Source organism: Montipora capricornis, chromosome 6 (genome assembly GCF_036669925.1).
Source record: "Montipora capricornis isolate CH-2021 chromosome 6, ASM3666992v2, whole genome shotgun sequence".
NCBI classification, from domain to species: Eukaryota; Metazoa; Cnidaria; class Anthozoa; order Scleractinia; family Acroporidae; genus Montipora; species Montipora capricornis.
In genome coordinates this window covers 5,597,764-5,610,263 of record NC_090888.1, presented here as the reverse complement: position 1 = coordinate 5,610,263, position 12,500 = coordinate 5,597,764, and the positions used below count along the sequence as shown (strand labels likewise).

At 39.9% G+C, this 12,500-nt stretch overlaps 1 protein-coding gene across 1 annotated transcript; it reads left to right on the top strand.

Annotated features, from left to right (window-relative positions):
• Positions 1–518: 518 nt before the first annotated feature.
• On the top strand, positions 519–9,261 carry LOC138054622 (uncharacterized). Its single transcript, XM_068901116.1, has 4 exons — positions 519–614; positions 2,126–2,292; positions 2,590–2,808; positions 8,974–9,261. The coding sequence occupies exons 2-4, from the start codon at positions 2,193–2,195 to the stop codon at positions 9,009–9,011; spliced, it is 357 nt and encodes a 118-aa protein (XP_068757217.1). The 5' UTR covers positions 519–614; positions 2,126–2,192; the 3' UTR covers positions 9,012–9,261.
• The last annotated feature ends 3,239 nt before the right edge of the window (positions 9,262–12,500 follow it).

Here is a 12,500-nt window from a genome sequence, read left to right as displayed (position 1 = left end):
GCCAATTGGATGAAAGTCGAAATGCACGATCAAGCATCGTTTTTAATAATCCACGTTTGTACCGGTGTTCTAGCTACATGGCTTTTGTAGTGTAGCAGGGAGCCAGTATTTGTGGGTTGTAACGTACACCTTAGTCTCAACATGTGTATGTTTGTTGAGCAGCTGGATGCCCAAAAAAGGAAGCGTGCTATTACTCTCCATCTCCACTTGTTGGAGAAGTTACTTAAGAGTTTTTTTATAAATATTTTTGCTATCATATTAAGATGCTCCGTTTTGCCGACGTATTTATCTGTATCTGTACCCTTTAGGGTAGAATATTCTGACAGAAGACGTAAGGGTAGAATATACCGTGCAAAGAGTTCAATTAATTTTCCCATCACCTTCATTTGCATCCATCTTTTTGTGATAATTCTATGCTGGCAATGCCAATTTATTTAATGATCTAACCTTTTAAAAGGACCAGTTAAACATATAAACCTGGGTCTTTGAATTTCCTCTTTCACTTTTCTATGTGGGTTCCTGCATGTTGGAACTTTCCAAACAGTTGCTTCCTTTTGTCTAATCAATCATGGAAATTGGGTGAGTGAGAAAGGACGTAAATATCACATAACCAGGTGAGCTTAAAACAGCGAATTGAATTTTTTCGACATATGTTGACCTCGGCATTTTAATACAAGTTGGTTAAGGCGCTTTTCACGAGATGTTCATAATCCTGCAAGAGTTTTGAACCACATCAAACAGCTTTGAGTCCTGCGCATAGTTCATTCCGAAAGCTGAAATCCGACGAGATACGCATTATTCTGTCAGATCGGTTTCAACTTTACGATAAGTCAAATTGAAAACATGTGATAATAAAAACAAGGAAAATCGCAAGTGTTTTTAGTGTGGACAATTTTAAAAATGTTTTTCCTCAAGGATTTAGGATTGGAATCCGCCCGGTTCAGCTAAAAGAGTGTTGTTTCAGTTGTCCATACAAGAAATTTTTAATTGCCAAAAGCTAAGAGGGTAGAAATGTGATTATATATATATATATATATATATATATATATATATATATATATATATATATATATTTATTTTTTTTAATGGAAGTTCAACCTTTTCAACAGGCATCGCAGTTTTTTTGTTTTGTTTTGTTTTTGTTTTTTTCGCAACTGTGTATAGATATACAATCAGCATGACAATGAAAGTTAAACTGTTTCCAATAAAAGTCGGACAAGAAGCCTCTTAGAAGCCCGATGTCATGACCTGTTAGAGCAAACGTCGTATTTTTAATAACTCTTTACTTTCCTGTTTTGATCACGTGTACCAAATCGAATACGAATACGAATATGGTCTATTCGAAACTAGCCTATTCATTTAATCTTTAATTTTATTCAATGAAAAGAACAAAGCATCATCATCATAGTGAGGTATACTGGGCTGCATGATTAATATTTTAACCTGTTTCTCCGAGATATCTAGCAAGATATTAGTGTATCCTTCAGCTGTAATGATTCAAACTTATATTGCAACAATAGTAATAGCAAGAAGCGAAGAACGTTTAAATTAGCGCGAAAGAATTGGATCTTTAATATTATTGCTTAATGTCAATTCTTGTGAAGAATTTAAATTTCGTGGCTGGTATGACGCGGCGTTTCGTCTCGGCCAAGAGACTCATCAGATACTTTTCGAATTCCAGCAAACTCGTTGAGCATCGCGCTCAAAGTCCCGTTCGCGAAGTCAAGATGTTAGCAGTCTGGCCTTCACGAGTTATATGCAATAAAAAATTGCAATTTTTTATTGCATATAACTCGTGAACTTTGCGGTTGGGAATCCTTCTGCGATAGAAGGCCAGACTGCTAACATCTTGACCTAGCTAACGGGACTTCGCGCGCGATGCTTCTCGAGTTTGCTGGAATTCGAAAAGTATCTGATGAGTCTCTTGGCCGAGACGAAACGCCGCGTCATACCAGCCACGAAATTTAAAATTTTCACAAGTAATGTCAGTTCCTTATTTTTAAGACTCTCAGTATACTTTTAGGGATGTAATTACATTCCATCTTTCAAATACGAACGTCAGCTACGAATTCAAGAGCGAAGGTTAGGAGTGGGACTAATTAGTTTCTTTGTTTGTTTTTACCAGGACACGACTTTGGAGATAAATCCATTTTGACGATTCGCAACTTTACGAGAACACAGGTGCATACAAAATGATGTACATTCATCCCTGTGTCGTCCCAGCAGTTGTATTACTTGTTGCGACGTTTTGTGGAATAAAAATCTGTGGACCAGCCCAAGCTCAAAGCACAGGTAGATTTTAATAAATGAATTCATATATTATCATATCATATATCATACATCTTTATTTACCCTCGGATTTTTAGAGTAGCTTGGTGTAGCTAATATCTCCGAGCATTTACTCTCCCAACCATGATACACCACAGAAGACAGACCACAACACCGAGTTAACAAACAAGAAGAGGCGACGTCTTATTGAATAAAAATTGATCACGGCCATAGAAGAGGTTGCAATCAGTAAAAGCAATAATCATCTATGGTGACGTTCTCTTTTTAACTTTTTTAAACATAATTTCAACTTGATTATAGGAAATATTCTTGCCACAGCATCTGCATCGTTGCCCTCAAAACCTTCGCCATCAATGCCCGTGTTACTTCCGAGTACTCTTCCCTTTCGTGGACTACCTGATGAAGCCAATGACACAGGACCTTCAAGCGATCCTCAGCCTCTTCCAACTGAAGTTCGAGAGGCCTTGATTTCCTTTCTCATGTCTTCAATGGGATGGAACTGCACCCCGTCTATTGAGGGTATGGCACTTTTCTTATCTGTTTCCTTTAAATATTCTTTTCTTTTATTCCTTTCTAGCTTCCTTCTTCTCTTCAAATAAATGAGAACCCGAAAAGAATAGTCTCTAGTGCTGGCCAAAGTCTATTTTGCTCTTAAACATGCGAACGCATTGTTATCAAATGAGTCGCTTCTGTCTGTGCTCTTATTCGAGTTCGTTCAAGCACGACGAAATATTCAAGATGGCGATCAACAAACAGCAACACAGAGACGAAACAGCTAAACGATATTAGAAGCCCTCCCAGGGGTTTTGGGGAACATGGGAACATGGTTAGTTATGGCTAATTTGAACTGGGAACAGGGAAACAAATACTTTAGGGAACAAGGGATCAAAAAGCTGGGAACAAGTTTGAAAGCAATATGGGGAACAAGGAAACACAAGGAAATATTTAAGGGGAACAAGGGAACAAAGACCCCCGCTGGAAGGGCCTCACATCTCAAAATTCTACGACGGCGGCGCAAATTTCCCTTTCGTAAACGGTCGTTGCCATTTGAAACGGTCGCTTTGCCTTTTAAAAGGGTCATTGCCATTTACAACGGTCGACTACACACTTCACTTCAAAGAAAATTAAAAGAAACAAACTAAGAAAATTTATTAACAAAAATTAAGACAAAAAAGGAAAAAAAAAACATTTATAAAAGAAAAACTGGAGGAAAAAAAGAGTCCCAAAATTTCAAGACTCGAACTCGGGTTCTTAGGCCTCACCCTAAACAGAACCCTAATCCGAACCCTAACTCATATGACCAGCGAGACACAACTCCCAGGCATCGACCGTTTCAAATGGCAACGACCATAGGGAAATAAGCGACGGCGGCGTCAACGATAACGTCACCAAATAATAGCTATTAATAAGCGAAACAATCGATCTGCATGTGCGGTGAGATACTTTGTACATTTTGATTTCTCTGCAATTCTACAACGTGAAATGACCAAATCTCAATCTCTGAGGACTACGTGAGCACAAAGTGGCGAATTTTATTTTTTTTCGCCTGGTTTCAACACCGTTCCTCCCACTTCAGTTCCTGAATAGTTCGGGTAGCTTATAGAAGTTCCACGAACAGCACTAATGACGAAAAAGCTTGGAAAATGCAAAGTTGTAATTTTTTAACAAAGTTTCCGTTGACGTCACCGTTGTACTTTAAGATCTCCGACGGCAACTTCGACGAAAACATCATCCCAATATAGAAATTGGCAATATCTTATAATAAGTCTTTCGCGATTATTCCATCTCGTTCGCGTCGTACAATGTGGGTGAACTCTCCTAAAAATAAAACGGTATGAGCAGTTACAGATTAAAGATAGAGAATGGAAGATTTAAAATTGTAAGCTCGCGTTGTCATCAAAACCTCAAATTTGGTGATTTCACGTTGTTGTTGTTGTGAAGAGCACCGCAAACATATGTGCAAAAATGCGTGCCGCACAATTGTGTTCCATCCGTTCCTCTTTTTATTGTTGTTTTGTGGTGTTCTTGTTGATGACCACATCTTAGATCTTAAAGTCACCATCTACAGGATGAGAAATCTTAAAACTTATTACGGACACGTTGCTTTTTAGGGTTTTTATTGCATAAATTATCGCAGAGCTCTGCATGCATGCACTGTTGATTAATAAACATCTGCATGTGCTTGTGGTACCACGCCATTTATAGCTCGTGTTCGAGTTTAATAGGGACCTCAAGCAAGGATGATGATGTCGGCTATGAGAACGTTGTCTAAGAATATTTTTTTCCCCTTATTGTAATAATTTCCCATTTACGTCAATTCGCTAGGCATGGGAAGTCTGTGTATCAACATTACAGGAATAAAATAGGTGAGAAAGGCAGTGTGGATATTTAGAGAGAAAACTTTTCCCCGTCATCTCAAATGTGGCCAATTCACGTCGTTGTCAGAGCCAGAACGGCATACAAATGTACACAAGACTAGCCACACGTGCAGGGCGTACAGGGGCCGGTTCCTCGAGGCCTCAGGTTAACGCTAACCGTTGGACAAGAGGTATCAAAACCTATAGGTTTCCCGGCATGGTATTTAACGCTGGTTAGCGCTAACCGTGCTTCGAGCAACCCGAGCCAGAGCTTTTGTTTTTGTCCGTTGGTCCTATTGTTTCATCGCATTCTCGTAGCCGTCGTCGTCTCACTAACATCAAACTTCACCAACAGCCCCCAACGCTGATAAACAACTTGATAACAGTGGAGAAGATTTCTATTTAAAAATAATTATTTTTTATGGTTTCAAGCACTGAAGCAAAATAATTCTTTGTTTGGACAGCCAATGAGGTTCCGCTTGACACATTAATTGGAGCTTAACCAAGGACGAACACGACGGCGACGAGAACGCCGATCTAAAAGTATTATTTCCCGTTATTGTAAGAATTTCGCGAACACTCGTTTGGCATTGAAAGTGTGTATAATCATTCCAGAATTAAAAGTGTTATGAACGGTGTGGCTCTTTGGAGATAAAACTTGAAAATTCCTCGTCAGTTTCTGGCGTCCTCCAAATACCTTTAATTCTAGTTTAATGTGCTGCGTTCTGTCCTCACAAAAGAATCTTCAGATTACAAGAGTGGAGACCTCTACTGGTGTAACGGCTTACGATCGAGAATGGAGCGCTTTCTAAAGATCGCTGTACTTCTGCAAATACTTCCCTACGCGAGAATTTAACCACAGGTGCACTCATACAAGCCTAAAGCAGTCCTCAGAGTAACATAACAGACCATCGACATCGCATACCACTCTTGACAGTAGAGCGTTATCAAGTGACGTCACGGCGGCCATGTTGGTGTTCCAAAACAAAGAAACGGCTGCCATGTCGGTGTTCCAGACTAATCCTGGGGGAATTGACTTCTATTTTTATGCAAATAGTTTCTTCTGCTTCATTAAATTAGCATCCATTTTAGTTACGTGTGTGAAAACGCTCTATAACAAGTAACATAGTCTAGGCCACTTTCAAAAGTACCATAATACTCTTTGTTTGCTTTCCAAAATTTTGCATAAGCACTGTTCTTATTTTCTCTTAGGACCATTCTAAGTCCCAAGAAAAGCTGGAAACAATGCTATAATTATCCAAAAAGTATATATATTGGGGGGCAAACAAAGAGTATTATGGTATTTTTAGTGGCCTATTAAGGCATTTCCTCTGAACTTACAATAGTGGCTCTCTTTTTTGTTCTCAATAGATGGTTTGCAAGAAATCTCTAGAGACAGATGATAATGATGTAATGTACAAATGCTAGTAGACGAACAAAAGAAGCTGATGAGAGATCTTTTGTTTTCGTCCACTGACATGTTTTTCCTTACCGTTTATTCAGTTCTGAGTCTTACATGATTATTTGCATCTGCGTAGATCTGCAGGGAACAAACTGGACTGAGCAAATCCGTAATTTTCAAGCAGATAATTTTTATTGGAGTGGGAACATAGAGAGATACAGTTGCAGCAATAGGTGTGGTGTGGACGAGAGAAACGCTTCGGATATTTCGAAGGACGGCTCGGAATCATTACGATGTTTCTGCGATAAATTTTGTGACGAATATGGCGACTGCTGCTTTGATTTCAACAAATTGTAAGTAAAGAATTTTAAGCGACTGTCTATATAACCTGTATAATCTAGTAACCTATATGCTCTACAGAAGAACATGACCTTGAAGCGCGTAACTTACAACTCTTTAAGAGTGGGGTGAATAGGTCCCGGGGGGGGTACTCCCTTACATGGGCTATATAGGTATGTGCGGCCCCAAAGGGTAAGGTTTTTCAGCCGTTTTGGTCATAAATAGGGTATCGATTTTGGCCAATTTTCCGCCATTTTGGTCATAAATAAGGTATTCATTTTTGCACTCTAGTCTTGAATTTGTTTTTTATTTAGAAGCTACTTCTTTGTCATGTAACCTACCTAATAAAAGCAGATAAACATTGCCTTTAACATTGGTCTGAACTAGGGAAATAATTATAAGGCAGGTCTGCACCAGGGTATTGATTTAAAGGTCAGGTCACAAATTGGGTATCAAATTTTTGGTCAGGTCATAAATAGGGTGGGGAAAATCGCAGATTTTGGTCATAAATAGGGTAAGGGTTTTGGCAAGCGGGCCGCACACCCATACCCAATTGCGTATTGGCGGATTTTGAACGCTCAGCGGATCACGGATTTCTTTAATACTTCAGCGTGGATTATGGATTTTGTTTGTTTTGAAGTGCGGATCGCGGAAATTAACTTGGTGGTCGGTTTCAATTTTTTTCTGCCTGACCTTAGAACTAAATTAGATTATAGCGGTTATCAGTAGATGAAAATGAAATTTAGGTGGACGTAAATCAAATGTTGCTATGCAAATTCATGGAGTACCGTCATGGAAACATTTCGAGAAAAAGTCGTTGAGAGGTGCGTCTAACACATGTGTCACACCGCTGTAACACATCTTTGACCTTCACTGCAATCGGCCTCCAGAAAACTCTAGGACCCCAGAATTTCGGCTTCCGGCCAGACAATGCTGACGATGAGGTGACTGAATATGACAGTAGCTCTGATGAGGAGGAGACGGAAACTCTCGTTTCAGAACTCGATAGAGGGTCCAAGTTCTTGTTAGGAACGACTACGAGATTTGGGCGCTAAGTGCCGATAAACAGTAGGCTAATTTTATGATAGGTATTTCTTTAACGTCAGTTAAGTTACTAATCAAGTGAAGCTATGATCTTCGCAGTTATGAGCGCAATTTTTGCAATTGCGTAGAGAAGCCTGAAAATTCAGGACTTCAACGGGGTTTGAACCCGTGACCTCGCGATTCCGGTGCGACGCTCTAACCAACTGAGCTATGAAACCACTGACGTTGAGAGCTGGTCAAATGTGGGTTCTAATGGTCCCGTGAGGAATGAATCAATGATGAAATGGTATATAAAATGAACCATATATGAACTGCGGATATGAAATCAAGTGAAGCTATGATCTTCGCAGTAAAATACTGAATGTTCTTAGGTGCTCACTTCTCTAACAGTGCTGCGATTTCGGATTTTTGTAAAAATATCTGCGGATTGGCGGATTTTGCGAAAAATTAGCACGGAGTGACGGATTTGTTGACCCCTATTCACCCCCCTCCTTCAAGGTCATGAGCTTCTGAATCTATCTAACCTATATAATATAATCTATAGACAGAGCTTTGCATCGGAATCGCTATATAATATAGATCTCCTATATAAGCTATAGAATCTATAGAGCATTGCGCCGACATCGCAGAGGGCCTGGATTCGAATCCCGTTGAAGCCACTTGAATAGACTATTTTCGAATTCTCACGGCTGGACTGGATCTAGCATCAAATGGAGGCTAATGCAGGCAAATCTTTTCAAATGCAAATTAATTTGCCCGCACTAGCCTCCATTTCATGCAAGATCCAGTCCAACCGTGAGAATAGGAAACTGGCCCCTTGCGTAAATTGTCCAGCGAAGTGCGAGGATCACTTGAGTTTTTTTTGTGTTATTGTCTTCGGTGAGCATTAATTTATGCACATGAACATACCTTTCATACAGTCAAATTTTCTCTGTAAATTAAGAGCCCTGGTTTGACTAGCTGAAACAGTACAAAACAATTCACAATTATTCAATGGTGTATCGGCTCCTGCTTCTATATTCTCCTATTTATAATGGTAATTGATCCAATGGTAATTTCTCACGAGGTGATAGCCAAGTGGACTGTAGCTTCTTGAGGGCTTAAACAAACCGGCTGTAATTCGATAGTACAAGCTGAACCGCTTTCTGCTTGTTGTATAACTTAACCAAAACATCTTGTGACAGTTTGTAACATCATATGAATGCCTGTCACTCTCTAACTCGTCGAGTTGGCTTTCACTTAGGCTTGCAAATCGCTTTGCCGATGGTTCGAGTAAAATACCCGTTAACGGGTTAAAAGTCTTTTCAATAAAGCTGCCAAGAAATCTCGGCATTTTCTTGAGTAGTGTGGTCAGTCTTTACTGGAGTTTGAGAGGATTAGCATTTTTCCCGGCGCACGGCGTCAGGTGTTTTCGTCATAACCATTCACCCATGGGCAAATTGTATACGGTCATTGACCAATCAAAACGTGCTTTTTTCTTCTGTTTATGTTATAATTAAACTTTAATCAAGTGGTTATTATCGCTATCGATATCTTTTAAAGGTGCAGAAAACGAGTCAACCCTCGAGGAAACCCACTAAGCCAACATGAAATCTGTCGCCTTGTCGTAAACCAACACGGACCAGAGTATGTTGGTTTTGCAGTCCGAAGCACATGCCCAAGGAACTGGAAAGATGATATTGTGCGCAGTAAATGTCAGAATGAAGACCAAAGTGATCTGTTTAATGACTGGCCCGTGTTTGATCGCGACAGGCGCATTACTTACAGAAGTGTTTTTTGTGCAAGGTGCAATGGAGCAGTGAATACAACCTACTGGAAACTTGAGGCGAATTGCAATAAATGGTTTAACACAACGGCGTTCAATCTTAGTGATTTTATGCGCTTTGCGCATGCCAACTGTTCAGTAAAAATCAGAAAAACTTGGGGGCAATACTTGAAGCAATGCATCCCTCGTTTTGAAGACTGTTCCGGGATTGGTCGGGAGAAAAATGGATCGAACTGCCAATCACAATGCCTTGGGTATGCTTTTCCTGTTTGTTTAATCAGAAAGAACAAAACAATAAGATTTCGAAATTTGCAATGCGCATTGTGTAACGGATTTAAGCCAAGCGCTTTGAAGATTGATTGTTCCTATGGAACTTCGGACTCTTTCACTTTTACTAAAGAGGACACTTTACCGCCCATCTCTGTACCGCCCCTGACTATCCTGTTTGATTTTACTTCCTCCTTTGAGAACAAGGTTACAGTCAAAGACAGAAAAATGCATTGCGAGCGAAATATAAAACACGTTTGGTACTGTGCTGCTAACGAATTGTATGACCCATACGTTGGAAAATGTAAAAGCACCGTCAGTTTACACCCACTACAAACTGACACGCCCATTTCCCAGAGTGAAAAAACAGTACCCGTTGATTTCACATTAAACGAAACAAGACTGTTGTTGAATTTGAACTGCACTTTCGTACCTTTCAACCCAAGCGATTATGAACGACGACCTAATGGTACCGTCTACATTAAACCTCATCACAAGATTTATGAGAATACAATGTACACAATTCGCAGGAATATTTTGCTACTTTGTGTCAACTTTTCAAGAAATGCGACAGTGTTTTCCGAACAGCCAGGCGCATCCTACCTCACTAAAACGACGCCTCCTTCTCCTGTTGGCAAAATATACTCTGTTTTCTGAACTGCGCAACTTGCCTGGAAGGATCATCATTAACTTATCGCTATCTTTGCTGTTGTATCAAGGCGTCTTTCTCGCTGCATTGAAAACTTACAGTCATGAGCAATGCCAGGCCATTGCCATTCTCCTTCATTACTTTGTCCTATGCTCTTTCACGTGGATGAATGCTATGGCGTATGATGTGCACAAGACATTTACTTCCTCGGGTAAGTTTAAGAGTACGTTTACTTTTGGGTGAAGGGTGCTCTCAAAAGAGTATACGTAAATCTAGGATCATATGGTTCCTTCACCATCAAAAAACAGAAGATTCCGGCCAAAAAAACTGATGTCCAGAACTGAATGCAAATAATTAATGAGATGCACGCCCGATGTTGATTTCCAACACGAATTGTCCATTTAAGTCTATGCATTTGCTGCCTATTTCCAACGATAAGGTAAAGTCTGCCATGAGCCTAGAAGGCCCAACAGGCCGGCGCTTATCTCCGGTTTCTCTAGCATGCAGGGACTAGGAGTATTTCTACTCCCCCCTGGATGGGATGCTAGTCCATCGCAGGGTTACCCTCAGCATTTTCACCAGTACCCATTTATACACCTGGGTGGAGAGAGGCAACGTGAGAGTAAAGTGTCTTGCCCAAGAACACAATACAATGTCCCCGGCCAGGACCCGAATTTCCAACAATTAGGAAAGGGTAAAGGTTAGCGTTATTTCTTGGTTTGGGTAAAATGCAGATGTTTATCTTTACTCTGAGGAGTGGAGTTTTGGGGACAATTTGTGGCGTTGATTTTTCTGTATTCCCAACGTGAGCGATGTTGAAGTTGCGGAGGAGGGCAACTGGACACATCGTGACGCTTATCGAAATGGTTATGCATCTAACTACGTACATTCTAGACATAGGTCCAAAAGGAGCAGTTGTCATGACAACACGGTCAAGTTGAGACCTGGGAAAAAGTGGCCTTGACCCTTTTTTGTCGAAGCTGTTAATTAACCAGATATGTCCAGGATTGACCTAATTAGATGCACGTTGATTTCACCGTAAAAAGCCGAAAAAATAGTTTTTGGGAATGGAATCCAGGATTGGATTTAGGAGAGAAGCGAGCTCTTAAATCCTGCTGTAGAGAACAATACATATTCTCGGTATTTTATGGCGACATTATGATACAGCACTCTTATAATATAACAAGCACTGTGATTGACCAAAAGTACTATATGTATGATTTGTTCATTTCAACCTCTCGCAGTCAAGACTGAATTACAGGTTGTGGTCAAGAACAGCTGCGTAATAATAAACATAATTATTACATTTTGTACTATGCTTGTTTAAAATATATCGAATTTTGATTAATTACTAAATACATATTACGAATATTTATAAGTGACGAAATTCCTAAATCAAAATGTGTTGTACTAAACTTTTTTGCATTAATTACGATGGTGCAATCTTACAGGCCTGCGTACTGCGCACACGACACGAAGGGCAAAAGTGACCACTTGACAAGAACATGCAATCGTGGAGCAAATCAGAAAAAAGGCTTTAATCTCGCTGACTTCTGTGCCAAGGCACGCAAATGCGTGACGAGAACAGTAAAAAAAATTTGCTTGCGTATGCTAGTGAAAAAAATATTGCTTGCGGGTGGTTCATCTTACTACTTATTCCTTTCAGTGTCTCGAAAAGGCTTCCAGTACATGCCTTAAAACACAACAAATACTTAAAATATAAAAAGAGGCCGCAATGTATTCTTGGGCCAGCAATCGTACACCTTTTGACTGATTTTAGAGAGCTGTCCATTGCCTCGATTTATTTTCCACAGTTTAAAACTTTGAAGTGCCATTGGTAATTTTTTATATATTTTTTTAATACCTAGATGGCGGACGTGGATCGAATCGTCCAGGAAACCACAATAAACGCTTAGTGAGATACTGTTTGTACGGATGGGGAGTTCCTGCTATTCTTGTGTCCTTATTTGTCATCATTGACCAAATTCTCATGAAAGGATTCATTGGATACGGTAGGTCTGCTGTCTCAACATGAATTTAAAAGCACAATATCACGACAGTGCAGTTTATTGCTGAGTACTTTTATCAGTTACTGGCCCATACTCGCTATGCTATTTACGTTACGGAGAGGCATACTGTTTCATATCCAAACCCAACGCTGTTCTTTATTTCTTTGTTGCGCCAATTGCATTGATAATGCTCTTTAATATATTTGCATTGGTGCATACCGTGTTGCACATTGCAAAAACAAGGAAGGTAAGACTCAGCTATTACATACGGATTTATCGGATTTTTGTATAGCATTGGGATCGATGTACTGGCTAAATGGTTAATCTCTGGGGGCTTCAATTTAGGATGACACACTCGCCAAATGAGTAAACATCGATC